At 35.8% G+C, this 17,725-nt stretch overlaps 1 protein-coding gene across 1 annotated transcript; it reads right to left on the bottom strand.

The window, feature by feature from the left end:
* Positions 1 to 1,137: 1,137 nt before the first annotated feature.
* On the bottom strand, positions 1,138 to 12,698 carry LOC141627663 (uncharacterized). The gene is made up of 5 exons (XM_074440894.1): positions 11,870 to 12,698; positions 11,651 to 11,800; positions 11,423 to 11,566; positions 1,655 to 2,107; positions 1,138 to 1,541 (listed from the first exon to the last, which is right to left on the bottom strand). Exons 1-5 carry the CDS (start codon positions 12,696 to 12,698, stop codon positions 1,138 to 1,140), a joined length of 1,980 nt encoding a protein of 659 aa, XP_074296995.1.
* Between the last annotated feature and the right edge of the window lie 5,027 nt (positions 12,699 to 17,725).

Genomic DNA, 17,725 nt, shown 5'->3' with positions numbered 1-17,725 from the left:
TCCAACAGCAAAGCTGATATCTGGTCGAGTACAAGTCTGAACATAGTTCAAACTCCCAACCACAGATGCATAGGGAATTTTCTCCATTTCTTTTCGTTCCAGTTCATTACGGGGACATTGCATTTTACTAAATTTGTCCCCTTTTTGTATAGGAACTATCCCTGCGGAGCATTCATTCATTCTATATCTCTCTAAAACTTTGTCAATGTAAGCTTTCTGAGACAACCCTAACAATCCTTGTGATCTATCGCGAAAAATTTCAATTTCGATCACATAGGATGACTCACCCATATCTTTCATTTCAAAGTTCTTAGATATATATTTCTTTACATCATGCAACATGCCTAGATCATTCGCAGCAAGTAAAATATCGTCAACATATAAGACTAAAATAACAAATCTGCTCCCACTAATCTTAATGTAGATACACCGATCGACGGTAATCTCTACAAACCCATATGACATGATGGTATTATTAAATTTTAAATACCATTGTCTGGAAGCTTGTTTTAGCCCATATATCGACTTTCTCAGCCTACACACCTTATCTTCATTACTTGGGGACGCAAATCCCTCGGGTTGGTCCATATATACTTCTTCCTCAAGCTCACCGTTTAGAAAAGCGGTCTTTACATCCATTTGGTGAAGCTCTAAATCATAATGAGCTACCAAAGCCAAGACAATTCTTAAAGAATCTTTCTTTGACACCGGAGAGAAAGTTTCTTTATAGTCAATGCCATCTTTCTGAGTGAAACCTTTGGCAACAAGTCGAGCCTTATATCTTTCAATGTTACCTTTAGAGTCCCGTTTGGTCTTATAAACCCATTTCGACCCAATGGCCTTAGAACCCTCAGGTAACACTACTAAGTCCCATACTTTGTTGTCATCCATAGATTTCATCTCCTCTTTCATGGCAATTAACCATTTTTCAGAATTATCACTTTCCATGGCCTTACGGAATGAGACGGGATCCTCACTAATGTTCAAGTCATATTCAACGTTATATGTCTCGTAGTCATCTGGGATGGCTGATCTTCTTTCTCTTATAGATAGCCTTAATTGTTCCTCTGGAACATTGACTACCCTTCTTCGCCTTACAGGTTGTCTTGACTGTTCACGTGACATATTATTCTCCCCTTAAATTGTGACTTGATCATCATTGTTATTGTCATTTTGTGGGTCTTGCACTTTATTTTGTTGTTGTCCCATTATGTCATTTGACTGTGACGACACGATTGGTACAACAAATTCATGTGCAACTTCAGGAGAAGAAACTTCAACCTGAATTTCTTTAATGTCCACTTTTCGTGGTTCAATGCTCCCACTAGTTTGACCGTTCTCAATGAATCTAGCATTTCCAGTCTCTACTATTCTCGTTCTGTGATTAGGACAGTAAAATCTATACCCCTTTGACTTTTGAGAATAGCCAATGAAATAACCACTGACTGTCCTAGGATCTAGCTTCTTTTCATTTGGATTATACAACCTTACTTCAGCTGGGCAACCCCAAACTCGAAGATGTCTTAAACTCGGTTTTCTTCCTGTCCATAGTTCGTAAGGAGTCTTAGGACTGCTTTACTAGGAACCCGATTTAAAACATAGGTTGCTGTCTTTAATGCATAAATCCATAGTGAAAGAGGTAAAGAACAATTACTTAACATGCTCCTAACCATTTTCATTAAAGTACGGTTCCGCCTTTCAGCAACATCGTTCTGCTGAGGTGTACTGGGCATTGTATACTGTGCACAAATACCCCTACTTTCAAGTAACTTTGCAAATGGACCAGGACATTGTCCATTTTCAGTAAACCTTCTATAAAACTCACCACCTCTATCCGATCTCACAATTTTCACTTTCTTTTCTAGCTGCCTTTCCACCTCATTTATGAATATCTCAAGGACATCCACGGAATGAGTCTTTTCATGCAACAAATAAGTGAAACCATACCGCGAGAAATCATCTATAAAAGTGATAAAGTACTTTTCACCACTCCAAGATGGAGTGTCAAAAGGTCCACAAATATCGGTGTGTATAATTTCTAAAAGCTGAGAGCTCCTTGTAGCTGATTTCTTTACTGTATGTTTAGTCTGCTTACCTTTAATGCAGTCTACACACACATCTAAGTCACTAAAATCCAATTGAGGTAGAATTTATGTGGGAAATTATCTGTATACTTCCCTTAATATTAAGGATTATAACGAATTATAATGACGAATGCGAGTCATAAAATGAATTACATAAACAAAAGTAGAGAATGAAGAAACAACCTTCGGTCCTAGCAAAATCGGCCTAAGAACAATATCGCAATGATATTCACCTATCAGTTGCACCCAAGATGATATGAGATATGCCCTTTGTGTTCTTGCTAGAATCGATCCCTTATTTCTGTAAATTGCTTAGGGTTTTTCGGTTTTGTGTTTTAGATGAGAGGCAAGAATAGGTTAGAAAAATTAGGTTAGAAAAAACTCCTCTTAATCTCCCTATAAACCGAGTATATGGAGTGATTAGGGTAGATTTTTCTTCTTTTAATTTTTCGGCCCATATCCGAAATTAAGAGAATTATTTTCTCTTATTTCGGTTTTTCTACCTACCCAAAAATAAGGAGATTAAATCTTCTTATTTTGGTAGTATACAAAATGTATAAAATGTATTATTTATAAATTGTCATTTATATCATTCCGTATTAATAAGTCTACACACAACAGCTTGCAATGGATTTAATAATGCCGGTCTGTGACAATATCGTATAATATATACTTTAACTTGCTAATTAAATATAACCGATTACATTTAATTACGAATTAACATATTAATTCGTCCAAGCTAACATTCTAACATTATATACATTAATTAAATATAACTTATTATATTCAATTTACGAATTGACAGTTAATTCGTCTCAGCTAATATTATTTAATCGGCATTAAATAATCGTCTCATCAACACGTTGACTATCTGTTTAGTCAATTACTTGGACTAACCTTTTAGTCAGGCATCAATGTGATTATATTTTCATACAATCACATCTCTCAAACACATCCTTTAGGTGTGACTTTTATGGACCAGTTGATCACCGCCATCAATATGATAATAACGTCAAACTTTCTAGCAAGCCAACCGTTATTAGGTAATCGTTAATCAAATGATAAAATATGAAGTATACCCTTGTGAACCTATAAGAGATTTATAAATGTTATCACACTAATTTGTGGAAGACACAAGCTCCAACAAACTCCCACTTGTCCTCACAAGTGTATGTGCGATAACCGATTCTCATATCCTAAAATTTCTCCCACTCAATGTAAAACAATTTGCAAAATCCGTATTCACAAAGGTCGTATTTTACAAGTGATCTGTATCAAGAGTGGTTTCTCCGACTAGAGAGTAACTTAACTGATAAATGAATCATCATTCGAGCATGGCCATGCATTTCAGTTACTACTCCTCGAGTGGCCCTGAGAAATAACTAAACCTGATAAAGGTTGGATATTTTCCTCAACTCAAATCCTGTAGATGTAAGCGTAGTATGAAATGCCCCAGAAAAAAATTTACTTAGCCTCCAGTTACGGCAGACCATGAGAAAGAAACCAAAGTCACCCAAAAACTGCCTTAATCTCAAGAGACAGTCGATAGTCAAAAGAATCGACTCTAGGAACACAATGAATGTCCTATCCACGACCTGGCACTGAATGTTTTTAAACATTTAGGACTCCATTACGTTGTCACAAAAATTTGTCCTACGAGGTATCGTTATAATCTCGCATTTGTGATCGATCAGTCAACCGTTTGACTTATGGCTCGTTGAACCCACCATCAATCGACTGCACAATATAATAGCCAGAGTTATCAGCTCATATGGGCAATTACGGACCAAAACAAAAATATAATGTAATTCATTTCACTTTGTGCGTTCAATGTTGTCAGTACAATCCACATGAAAAACAAAATATTATAAAACGATGAAGTTATAAATAGTATATGAAAAAGATAATGTATCAAATCCATAATCAACTACTACAACTCAGGAACACGTTTAATTCCCATGAAAATAACGTGCCCTTCATGCTTATCAAAATTCAACGGTTTAGTGAGAGGGTCCGCGATGTTGTCATCCAAAGCTACTTGTCAATCACTATCTCTTCTTGCTCCACGTAATCACGGATCAGGTGAGCTTTCCGATGTACATGTCTAGATTTGTTGCTAGACTTAGACTCCTTAGCCTGAAAGATGGCACCTCTATTGTCACAATAGATGGGATCGGGTCATTCGAACTAGGAACTATCGTAAGGTCTTGTAAGAATTGACGCATCCATATAGCTTCCTTTGCTGCTTCCGAAGCGGCATAGTACTCGGATTCAGTGGTAGAATCTGCAACAACACTCTGTTTGGAACTCTTCCCGGTGACCCATGCAGACCATTAAGAGTGAAGACGAACCCTGGACCGAGATTTTGAATCATCTCGATCCGTTTGGAAGCTATCATCTGCGAATCGATTGCGCATAGCTTAGTATCGCCTCCATAAGTCAATACCATATCCTTAGTCCTCCGTAGGTACTTGAGGATATTTTTTGACTATCCGTGTGTTTCACCGGATTCTTTTGGTACCGATTCGTCATACTCAATGCATATGCCACGTACGGACGTGTGCATATCATGGCATACATGATTGATCCTATTGCGGATGCATAAGGAACACGGCTCATGCTCTCAATCCCTTCAGGCGTCGTGGGTGACTGAGACTTGCTCAACTGCATCCCAGACGTCATTGGAAGGTTCCCCTTCTTGGAGTTGGTCATGCTGAACTTCTCAAGAATCTTATCTAAATAAGACTCCTGACTAAGTGATAACGTCCGTCATGATCTATCTCGGTAGATACGGATTCCCAAAATACGTTGTGCCTCACCCAGATCTTTCATCTGGAAATGGTTCTTCAACCATCCTTTAACCGAAGATAGGAGAGGAATGTCATTCCCAATCAAGAGTATGTCATCGACACACAATATCAAGAATACAATCTTGCTCCCACTCGACTTGATATATAAGCATGGTTCCTTGACCGATCGAGTGAAACCATACTCTTTTATCACCTGGTCGAAACGATGATTCCAACTCCGAGAAGCTTGCTTAAGTCCATAAATGGAACGCTTAAGCTTGTATACTTTCTTAGGGTGTTCAGGATCTATGAAACCTTCGGGTTGCACCATGTACAACTCTTCCTCTAAATAACCGTTTAAGAAGGCGGTTTTCACATCCATTTGCCAAATTTCATAGTCATGAAAAGCGGCAATCGCTAAGATTATCCGAATGGAACGTAGCATGACTACGGGTGCAAAAATCTCATCATAATGCAATCCGTGCACTTGAGTGAAACCTTTTGCCACTAGTCATGCCTTATAGGTATCTGGTTGCGCGTCTACAGAATGCTTTATTTTGTAAAGCCATTTGCACTGTAGAGGTTTTACCTTATTGGGTAAATCAACAAGATCCCATACGTCATTCTCATACATGGAGTCCATCTCGGATTATATGGCTTCGAGCCATAGCTTTGAGTCGGAACATGCCATAACACCTTTATAGGTAGCGGTTTCATTACTCTCTAGGGGCAAAACGTCATTCTCCTCGACCATACCATTGTATCTGTCCGGAGGATTAGAGACTCTACCCGACCTCCTAGGTTCCTCATGAATATTAACCGTATCATCAGTTGGAGGAACAACTTCCTCCATCTGTTCCTCGGTTGTTGGTTCTTGAATCTTCGACAGCTCGAAGGTTTTATTACTTGTCTTGTTCTCGAAAAATTCTTTCTCTAAGAACGTCGCACTAGCCGCAACAAAAATTCGATGTTCGGTAGGCGAATAGAAGTAATGACCAAACGTTCCTTTTGGATAACCTATAAAATATGTCTTGACCGATCGCGGGCCGAGCTTATCCTCGTGTCTCCACTTGATATAAGCCTCGCAGCCCCAAACCCGAATAAAGGACAAGTTAGGGACCGTTCCCTTCCACATTTCATATGGAGTCTTGTCGACAGCTTTAGTCGGACTTCGGTTAAGTATAAGAGCAGCTGACAAAAGAGCAAAACCCTATAATGAATCAGGCACTACCGTGTGACTCATCATGGATCGAACCATGTCAAGTAAGGTTCGATTTCTCTGTTCGGACACACCATTTAATTGAGGTGTTCCAGGTGGAGTTAACTGCAAAACGATTCCATAGTCTTTAAGGTGTTGATCAAACTCATTTGAAAGATATTCGCCACCCCGATCTGAACGGAGTGCTTTAACCTTTCTACCCAGTTGGTTCTCAACCCTGTTCTGGTATTCCTTGAATTTCTCAAAGGACTCACTTTTATGCTTCATTAAGTAGACATATCCGTATCTACTCAAATCGTCCGTGAAAGTGATAAAATATGTATAGCCATCTCTAGCGGTAATTGGCATAGGTCCACAAACATCAGTATGTATGAGTCCTAATAGGTCACTAGCGCGCATTCCAACACCTTTGAAGGAAATTCTAGTCATTTTGCCAATGAGACATGATTCACACGTGCCATATGTAGAAAATTCGAATGCGGGAATAGTCCTATTATCGACGAGTTTCTTTACACGTTTCTCATTTATGTGTCCCATTCGACAATGCCATAGATAGGTTTGATCTTTGTCACCAACCTTTAATTTCTTATTATTCACGTGTAATACTTCCGTAGTTTGATCTAAGATGTAAATTCCATTCATGGAAACCGCTTTGCCATAAATCATTTCATTGAAAGAGAAAATACAGCTATTATCCTTTATTAAAAATGAAAATCCGTCTTTATCAAGTACGGAAACTGAAATAATGTTCTTAGACAAACTGGGTACATAGTGTGATTATTTAAAAATAACTCAAAACCACTAGGGAGTTGGATTACATATGTTCCCTTCGAGACAGCAGCAACTCTGGCTCCATTCCCGACTCGCAGGTCCACATCACCCTTTCCGAGAGGTGTGATGTTTCTTAGGCCCTGCAAATGATTACACAGATGAGAACCACAACCAGTATCAAGTACCCAAGTTCCGAAACTTGCATGGTTAATCTCAATCATATGAATATAAGATGACATACCAACAGGAACGACGCGGCTTGCTTTAATGTCCTCACGGTACACGGGACAGTTCCTCCTCCAATGTCCAGTCTTGTGACAATGGTGGCACTTAATGTCACCGCCCTTTCTCTTTGCCTTGCCCTGTGAGCCACTAGTCTCACCAGGCCCACTCTTACCGTATCTTGGCTTCTTGAATTTTGGCTTACCTACAGTTAGGTCGCCTGGAGCTTTGCCCTTACCTTTACCCTTGTTGGAAATCGTGAGAACATCCTGCTTCATGCTCCCACTCAATTTCATATCCTTCTCGGTCTGTACGAGAAGTGAGTGTAGCTCATGAGGACTTTTCTTTAAGTCATTCATGTAGTAGTTCGCCCTGAAAAGGGCAAAACCATCGTGAAGAGAATGAAGCATACGATCAATGACTATGCTCTCACTGATTTTACAATCAAGTGACTCTAATTTCTCGACATTCTCAATCATGTTAAGAATGTGTGGGCTAACCGGTTGGCCCTTTTGGAGTTTCTCATCAAAGAAGCGACATGTATGCTCATAAGTAACGATTCTTGGTGCTTTTGAGAACTCGTTAGTGAGCGTGGTGAAAATTTTGTTCGCACCTTGGGCAATGAAGCGTCTCTGCAAATTGGTTTCCATTGGAAAGATGAGTACGTTCTTTATCGCACCCGCTTCCATGACGAAATCACTATAAGCAAGTGATTCGTTAACTCCCGCATTGGGCCTGGGTTTACCGGTATTGGCTCAGTTAAGTACTTGAGCTTACCGTCAGCAATGGCAGCATTCCGTAGTGCTGCCTCCCAGTCCGCAAAGTTGGACCCATCATTCTTCAGTCGCGTGTACTGATTCATATTGTCCATAAAAACTTTTAGCCAGGACTCGCGTCCAAGTGTGGCACCTGGCATTGGGATTTCGTTATTTCCAGCCATTTGTTGTAACAGTAATATAAACGTGTTCTACACTGCGAAAAGAAGAATAAATAATAAGCATGTGCATCGATTTTAATTTAAGTCTAATGCAATACTGTTATAACGTGAAGACTCATGCATTTATACAATTGACCTTCCTTAAGAATTATATAAATGATCCCAAGACTCAATTATCTGTAAATTAATAAGCCAACCTTTTGGCTAATTCTACTGTTAGAATTCTTGGTCGATAAATTTCTGTAAATTCTATCTTTAGTCCATCATAATCACGAGAAACTCTTCGGACTATAATGTTAAGATAAACTAAGTCAACAAAAACTACTTACCCAACGTAGAAGGGGTCATATTATGCCTACCGACGAAGAAGGGATTCATAGTTGTTTGCCCTTATAAAGACTAGTCTTAATTTCCGTTTTAGAGGAAGATCCCATCAACTTTGGTTTAATTCATTTTAAGTGAACTAATATCTAGCATGCGTGAATGAATAAACTAAGGTGATGGCTTAAAACCATGTGACATCTGTATGTCTATGAAAACTAACATACAACCTATATGTGTCAATTTTCATGCATTTTAGTAGGTGGTTTGGTTTTAGGCGGAAAATGATGCACTAACTAGCATGTGAATGAAAAGCAATAAGAACGGTAAAACGTAAAACAAAAATAAAGTCCTAGTGTGGCCTATCCTATCAAAATGAACATAAATACAACTTTGGAATCCATCCTTGGACCCGAGAAGCTTGTCTTGATGTTCCATCTTGATCCATGTAGCGGGAGTGAGCTCCAATCTCCATCTTTGGTCTTCTCAAAAATTACAATTTAAAATTACATAATAAACCTATTTACATTCTAATTTCAAAACCGTAATAAATAAAGAAAACCAAACGGAGATACAAGATCTCAAATTACATTAAAAATTATGTTTCCATCAATACGAAAACATAATTTGACTAAGGCCACACTAGTTATTACAAATTACAACCGATTGCAAAAATACGTAAATAAAACCATTCAGCGATTCATTCAACTAAATAAAATGCATCAACTAAAAAAAATTAAACATACAAGACATAATTCTTTAATTATGTAGATTAATTTTACCCAAACTACCTATTTAAATGATCAAATTAAGTGACAATTCCTCAATTAATCACATTAATTTTAATCTTAATTCACATTAAACTTGTAATATGAATTTAATCCAATCATTATTTTAAACCTCTTTAAAATAATTAGGTATCTATGAATTATGAACCGCTTCACAATTATTAATTGGCCAAAATCAAAACAAAAAATTTCCCTTTTTTTCCTTTGCTCACGGCTGAAAACAAAGCAGCCTTTTTTTTTTTCTCTTTTCGGTATTTCAGCAAAACCAAAACAAAACAATTTTTTTTATACGGTATTTCTGAAAAAAAACGAAAGACAAAAAACCAGAAACCCTTTTTTTCTTAGGAGCTCTCGACAAACCCTAATAAAGCCCTTTTTTTCTTTTTGCGGCAAAAATGCCCTAAAAAAAAAATTTCGATGAAGAAAATCGTTTATAATTGCTATTAGAACATGATTAGCATATAAATTAATGAAACATGATTAACCGTATATGCCAAAAACTATATAGCAAAAACAAATTTTTATATCATCAACATGACGATTCCATTTACATTTTAACTTAATCTTCATTAAATCAAACATCTACCAATTCTTCATATAATCATTCTAACTGATTAAAACAACAATATGAAAAATCAAAATGGAAATATAATATCAAAACAAGAACAAAAACACGGCAGAAAAAAATTTTCAATCGGCAAAAAATTTTCAGCCGTGTATATATATATATTTTTTTTCGATTCATAAACCCTTTGTTCAAATTCATTTTATGAAAATCATCAAAATAAAATTCATTGCCTTGGCTCTGATACCACTTGTGGGAAATTATCTGTATACTTCCCTTAATATTAAGGATTATAACGAATTATAATGACGAATGCGAGTCATAAAATGAATTACATAAACAAAAGTAGAGAATGAAGAAACAACCTTCGGTCCTAGCAAAATCGGCCTAAGAACAATATCGCAATGATATTCACCTATCAGTTGCACCCAAGATGATATGAGATATGCCTTTTGTGTTCTTGCTAGAATCGATCCCTTATTTCTGTAAATTGCATTGGGTGTGTTTGGATTGAGGGATTTGAAGGGAAAGGGAGGTGATGGAATTGAAAGGATGAGAAATCCATTGTTTGGTTAGCAAGATGAAGGTAGAGGGATTTGGAGGGGAGGGAAAATGGATCCCTCTATTTCCCTCCTACAAGGCAAATTATTTCCCCACCAACATAGGCAAGATTTGGAGGGAAAATCATCTCCTCCATTCTCCCTGCCCTCCCCTCCCCTCCCCTTCCTTTATCTTCCCTCCTTCCCCCTCCCTTTCCCTTCCCCCTTTTTTTCCTATCCAAACAAGGCCTTAGGTTTTTTCGGTTTTGTGTTTTAGATGAGAGGCAAGAATAGGTTAGAAAAATTAGGTTAGAAAAAACTCCTCTTAATCTCCCTATAAACCGAGTATATGGAGTGATTAGGGTAGATTTTTCTTCTTTTAATTTTTCGGCCCATATCTGAAATTAAGAGAATTATTTTCTCTTATTTCGGTTTTTCTACCTACCCAAAAAATAAGGAGATTAAATCTTCTTATTTTGGTAGTATACAAAATGTATAAAATGTATTATTTATAAATTGTCATTTATATCATTCCGTATTAGTAAGTCTACACACAACAGCTTGCAGTGGATTTAATAATGCCGGTCTGTGACAATATCGTATAATATATACTTTAACTTGCTAATTAAATATAACCGATTACATTTAATTACGAATTAACATATTAATTCGTCCAAGCTAACATTCTAACATTATATACATTAATTAAATATAACTTATTATATTCAATTTACGAATTGACAGTTAATTCGTCTCAGCTAATATTATTTAATCGGCATTAAATAATCATCTCATCAACACGTTGACTATCTGTTTAGTCAATTACTTGGACTAACCTTTTAGTCAGGATCAATGTGATTATATTTTCATACAATCACATCTCTCAAACACATCCTTTAGGTGTGACTTTTAGGGACCAGTTGATCACCGCCATCAGTATGATAATAACGTCAAACTTTCTAGAAAGCCAACCGTTATTAGTTAATCGTTAATCAAATGATAAAATACGAAGTATACCCTTGTGAACCTATAAGAGATTTATAAATGTTATCACACTAATTTGTTGAGGACACAAGCTCCAACAATTTCATCTTTTACCAACCTCGTTAACCTTTCTTTGGATATGTGACCTAGTCTTTGATGCCACAAGTAAGCTGATTTTTCGTTCGATGCACTACGTTTAATACCTTGACTCTCAACAATAAATAGGGAATCAGAAAATCTGACATCAAGATTGAACCTATAAAGTGAATCAATCAAAGTACCACTACCATAAAAGTATTCATTACGGTACATAGAAAATATACCATGTCCAAACTTGAAATTAAAACCTAAATTATCCAATTTACTTTAATGATACAAGATTTCTAGCACAATCGGTACATAGAGACAATCTGTAAGATCTATATGACAACCAGTGTCTAAGATTACTCTGTAAGTCTCAATGCCCTCAATGCGTGCCTTCATCCTATTTCCCATGGATACAAACTGTTCAACTCCTCTTATGGGCTGGATCATACGATATCCCTGTTTAATGTGAGAAATATGAGTAGTTGCACCAGAATCTAATCACCAAGTATTATTAGGTACTTCTATAAGATTTGATTCAAAGCAAACAAAACTATAATGTTTACCTTTCCTTTCGAACCATGCCTTCCTTTTAGGACAATCCTTCTTGAAGTGTCCAGGTTTCTTGGAAAAGTGACACTTCTTTTCTTTTTGGATCGCACTTTCAGGTCCTTTAAAGAAAGACTTTCTCTTCTTACCATTCTTACCCTTCTTACTCGGTTTGGCCTTACTGCTGTTGGCACCATCATGACTCAGAAAATGAACAGCTTGATCTTTCATCTTCTTTAATATCCCCTCCTCCTGTATAAGCATGGCTTTTAACTCTTGATAGTTCCATTTATCTTTTATGGTGTTATAGTTCACCTGAAACTGGCCACACTCATAAGGTAGAGAGTTAATGATGAATTGTACCAAGAAAGTATCACTTACGTCCATCCTGAAAGTCTTCAACTTTGCTGCCAGGTTAGACATGTGTGTTACATGATCATGAATCGGTTGAGACCAATCAAACCTTTTAGTAGTCAACTCACTCATTAAACTACCAACAATTGACTTATCAACTAAATCCGACTGTGAACACTCCTTTACTTTGAGCATGAATTCCCTTGCTTTCTCTGTTTTAGGCATGGGGGGCTTAATGTTATCGGCCATTGTCATCCTCATGAGGTGTAAACCCAACCTGTTAGATTTCTCCCAAGCCTGATAATGGCACTTTTCTGCTTCGGGGCTCTGAGGTGTAATTTCTGTTGGCACCTCATCTGTCAGGATGGCAATGTCCAAAGCCATTATACCCAGTGTATACTGGATCTTTAAGGCCCACTCATCATAATTAATCCCATTGAACTTTACAAAAGAGTCAGCAGATGCAAACAAATTTGGAGATGCTGCAATCATTTATACATGTTACCAATTAGTGCTTTGAAAAACTATCATACATATTCAAATAATATTATATAAACTTTTATACATGTATTTAAATGACCTTTGGGCAACACTTAAATACAAGTAACCATCATTGATGTTAATATATATACTTTAACAATTAATTATAGCACACATGAATCAAATAAGAATGCTATCTTTGGATATACACACTATTAGACCCAATTTATGAATAATTAATCCTTTTATATCATCAACTATATTTAATGACCCACCTTTGGGTGATCTCCTAAAATATAGATGACAAAAAATAATTGATCAATCTATCTATAATGTCATTTATACATCCCTTTTAATCATGATCAATTAAAAACTTTAATTTCAAATGTCTAAATGAAATATAACAAGGCCACTTTGGTGACTAACATGTCATATATACAAAATAAACATTTAAACTTATAATGGCTTATATAATCTTTTATGTGTTAATATTTCACAACACTTATCACCCATTCTTATGACATACCAATGTACTAACTTATAATATTTTTCTTTCATTACTTGTATCTGTAAATCAATAATAAGTGACCATTTATCATGATCCATAAAAGAAACTTAAATGAAAAAAGTGGAGTACTGTTATGTATGTTTTCTGTCTATATATGCATTACCAAGACTGTCAACGCAAGACTGTCATATGGAGTACTTCCTACCGTATGTAAGCATGAAAAGGTTAAAAAGAATGAAACTTTAATCCTGTCACATCATTGAGAATGCATAAACAATTGACGATTAAGTACTTCATGCCTTTATGTAAACATGTACGGAGTATAAGGCAAAATAACATGGAACTTTAATCTGCCCAAGAATATTGACAAATAAAAAAAAGGGTCTGACATAGTCCATTATATACATTAATATAACATCATAGTGCAAAACTTATGGTCCATGGAACTTTTATATGTATGTTGTACGCATACAATTTTCCCAAATAGTAACTTCCAAGTTCCAACAAAGATACCCCATAATAAATCTGTCAATTTGCAAAAACTACTGTACTTTTCAACGGAAGCAATTAATAATTTATCATAGATTTGATAGTATCATGTATAAAGATCATTATGTAATTCCAATGTATGCCAAAACAAAACTATAACTTTGACCACAAAACAAAAGTAGATCAGAAACAAAAGTAGATCAGAAACAGGAAAAAAAATTTATGGGTAAATTAATCAAGTTTAAATTGCTCTGATACCAAATGTAAGATTAAAACTTTATGATTTCAATAATGAAATCAGTCCCAAGAATCAATATAGACTTAAATTAATTCAACCCTAATACAATCAATAGACGGAATAAATGACTAACCTTGGTCCATGTCTTACAGACGCAATCAATTCAATAAGAAGTATAAGACGATTGATTCTCCTCCTTAACCCTTTCCTTTATGTTCCTTTGATGATGGAAAAGAAACTGTCTTTCACCCTTTGTTTCAGTGTACGTATGTTTTGTGTTTTGTCAGGATGATTATAATTGTGATAATAATCTTACTGTATCCTATCATATATATATATATATATATATATATATATATGATGGGTTACGTACCTTTTCGCAAAAACAAAACCGTTCGTACCTTTTCGTGAAAGATGACTTATTTGGGTAAGGTAAGAGGGAATAATAACTTCCGAACTTTAATTACATTTAATCGAGACTGATCCATCACGGTGTCGTCTTTTATATTAAAGTCTCTTAATATTTAATATAAACTTAACTCGTATTTAAACTCGAAACACATAGGCCACTCGAATATTATTAAATATTCTAACATAAATGAGTTGGGTCATAGAAGCGCCATTGTTGCATGTTAAAAACTGAGGAAATGAAGGTTGAAGAAATGCAGGATGTTGTAGAGTTGAAGGAGTGAGGTTGGACTACAAGGAGGAGTAGAAGAATTGAAATGTGAGTAAAATGTGAGTGGGATTTTGTTGTTGTTGTTGTGAAATTGGGTTTAGATCATGTTTGTAAATGCTTCAAATGAAAATTGGGTGATTATGATTATGACAGTACTAAACACAGATCCAACATCATTTTTATGCTCAAGACTAGAGTGCCTGACCGAGTGTTAGTATCATCTGGAATACCAAGTTTTTAAATCGAAAAATGCATGCGGGATACGGAGGTTTGACATTTTGACCGTAATATCCAATTTTTTAATCCGGGTAAATTTTACGAGGTCATACTCGTGTTTACGAGTTTAGAAAGTGACGATTTTTTTTTTCAAATCGACAATCTTTCCTAGAGTTAGCAAATAATGACATGAAACAAAAATCCTACATGAATCCGATACAAAATTAACGGGTTTGGGTTGAGACTTAATGACCCGTTTATCTAAGTGGATCGACACGAACACGACACAATATTTTTTTTTTGAAAAAACCCCAAAAGCAGGTTTGCGCTATCTCATTACGATCATCAGCAACCATGTCCATAATATGTCGGGGTAGAGCACAGACCCAAACTCTTCTATCGTATTGCATAGAGGGAACCCGACACGATATTTAATTAAGTAGGATTTGAGTTGAGCACTCTAAACACGAACCCGATACGAATAACCTGTTTACCAAATTAATCCTAATTTTTTTAGTCATCCATCACATAAATATACTTAAAGTTTCTAAATATGGAGATAACATGAAAACACGACACGAGTCGATGCACTCACTCCCCCCCTCTCTCTCTCTCTCTCTCTAAGTTGTAGAGGGAGAAAATCCTCTAAAATAGTACCAAAACCTTAGACTTAAGAAATGAGTTTGATTTTCTTACTCTCATTTCTTCATCTCTTTCTATAAAATTTCTCGTTTTGTATCCCTTTTTTATTTTTACCCCAATTAAGATCCGACTTTATCTGTTCTCCATTTTAGCCTAGAAGAGCTATATTTAGTCATTCATTTTAAGATTAAAAGTATAAATCAAGAAGTCATAGAGTCTTTAAGAACATTTTTGGAGTTTTAATTTCATGTTTTGATTTAGATGGAACCTTCAATTAAACTGGTCGTCTTACTCGTCTTAGAGGATCTCTCAAGTCGGGCAAACAACCAAATTGGTAAAAAAAGTTGTTGATGTTTGCCAAATTATTAAAAAAAGTATAACATGTGAATAACTGGTAAAAAAAAATAATGGAATGTGACAAATTGACCAAAAAACTACCACCTTAATTAATTAACTATTCCTAAAAGTAAATTTGACCAAAATGCCCTTCTCGAAGCTATGGAGGACGAAGACTTCTAGGACTGAGGGCACGACTTTTTTTTTTTTAGAAATTATCTTCCATCTTAAGACTATTTTTATGTTTCGAATTTTGTTTCTGAATAAATATATTCCATCTTATAATAATTAAACTTCTTTAGTAGAATCGAACAATTGTCATAGTCTAACACTCTAACCCGCCTTATACTTCCGACCGGTTTTTGAAGCATCGAACCGACCCGACAATGATTACCTCTATAATTAAGTGATTTCGGGTATCCCAGTTAAGATATAGTATGTTTGTAAGATGGGTCGGACAATTCATATCCATTTTAAGTGAGATATTATAAGTCAATTTTTACTAGTAATTTTTGTCTAAATCAGTTTCATTTTAGGTCTTTATGGATCTCAATATTTTTGATTGAATTATTAAGATTGGAGAAGTATCATATTTAAAAAAGTTAGATTGGTTTTGGGTAAAATTGGTTTAATTTGATTTAAACTTTGGGTCATAATTAAGTTGCGAACGATGAGTATCTGATTTTTTTTTCCAGTTTACTACTTAGGAAAGGATAGTTTGGTCAATTATAGTTCAAATAATAGAGAATTCGTTAAAATAAAAGTTTTTTGGCCAAATTGTCACCAATCTATACTTTTTTTACCAATTTGTCACAATTGACACTTTTTTTACCAATTTGGCAACTACCTTCCACTTTTTTTTTTTACCAATTTGGTAGTTTGGCCCTCTCAAGTCTTTCTCATATGATCTATCATCGGCAACAGATCGTTGGCCTTTAATCGTTATGTTTGAAACCTTTCAATCTTTGTTTGCGATTTTGAAATACTTGTGCCTCAGTTGTAGTTAGGCCCTGTTCTTTTGGATTGAAACAGATCTGATCTGAACTGAACTGAACTTATAGGATCTGAACTGAACTGAACTGAACTTATAGGATCTGAATTGAACTTATAGGATCTGAACTGAACTGAACTTATTGGATCTGAACTGAACTTATAAGATCTGAACTGAACTGAACTTATAGGATTTGAACTGAACTTACACGATCCGAATTTAAATTAACTTAAATTAATTTAACTTAAATATTACTATTATTTTTATTAATTTTTTTTTGTTTTTTTTTTTTGCAAGAAAGTTATACTCATTTTATTCATCCATATAGGGAAAGAAAAATGAGAAGGGATCTTACAAAAAACCAATGACCATCATGGAGTTACAAAAATGACCAATACAAAATGAGAACCATACATTAGCTTTTAGTTGCCAACCAATTCTGCGTGTATCTATCACGATTGTCCGAGAGCCTGAGCTTCATCGTATGTTGAAGAGTAGAAGAGATCTGGTCAGGAGTAGAAAAGGCTCCACCGAAAATACGATTGTTTCTCTCATGCCAAATTACATAGACCATGCCTGCCACACAACTAGCTGCAACTTTGTTCCTCCATTTTCGCTTCTTGCTACACCCCATGAGTTTGTAGAGGTAGTCTTTCACATCAATTGCAACCCCTATACCAGAAAAACCAAGCCATAAAAGCATATTACGTCTCACCTGTTACGAGTATGGGCATCTAAAGAACAAGTGCCTATGAGTTTCTTGGGATGCGTTGCAAAGGCAGCACCGGTTAACATGAATAAAACCATGCAAGTTGATGTTGTCGACCATCGGAAGCTGTCGCTGCACAGCCTAAATTGTGCACATGCGGTGTTTGGGGATGATGCTGGAGGCCTTAAGAACTTCAGCCCATCTCGTTTTCTTGCCACTGTCCCTGAAAAT

This window comes from Silene latifolia, chromosome Y (genome assembly GCF_048544455.1).
Source record: "Silene latifolia isolate original U9 population chromosome Y, ASM4854445v1, whole genome shotgun sequence".
NCBI classification, from domain to species: Eukaryota; Viridiplantae; Streptophyta; class Magnoliopsida; order Caryophyllales; family Caryophyllaceae; genus Silene; species Silene latifolia.
The sequence above is the reverse complement of the archived record's forward strand: the minus strand, read 5'-3'. Positions and strand labels throughout refer to the sequence as shown.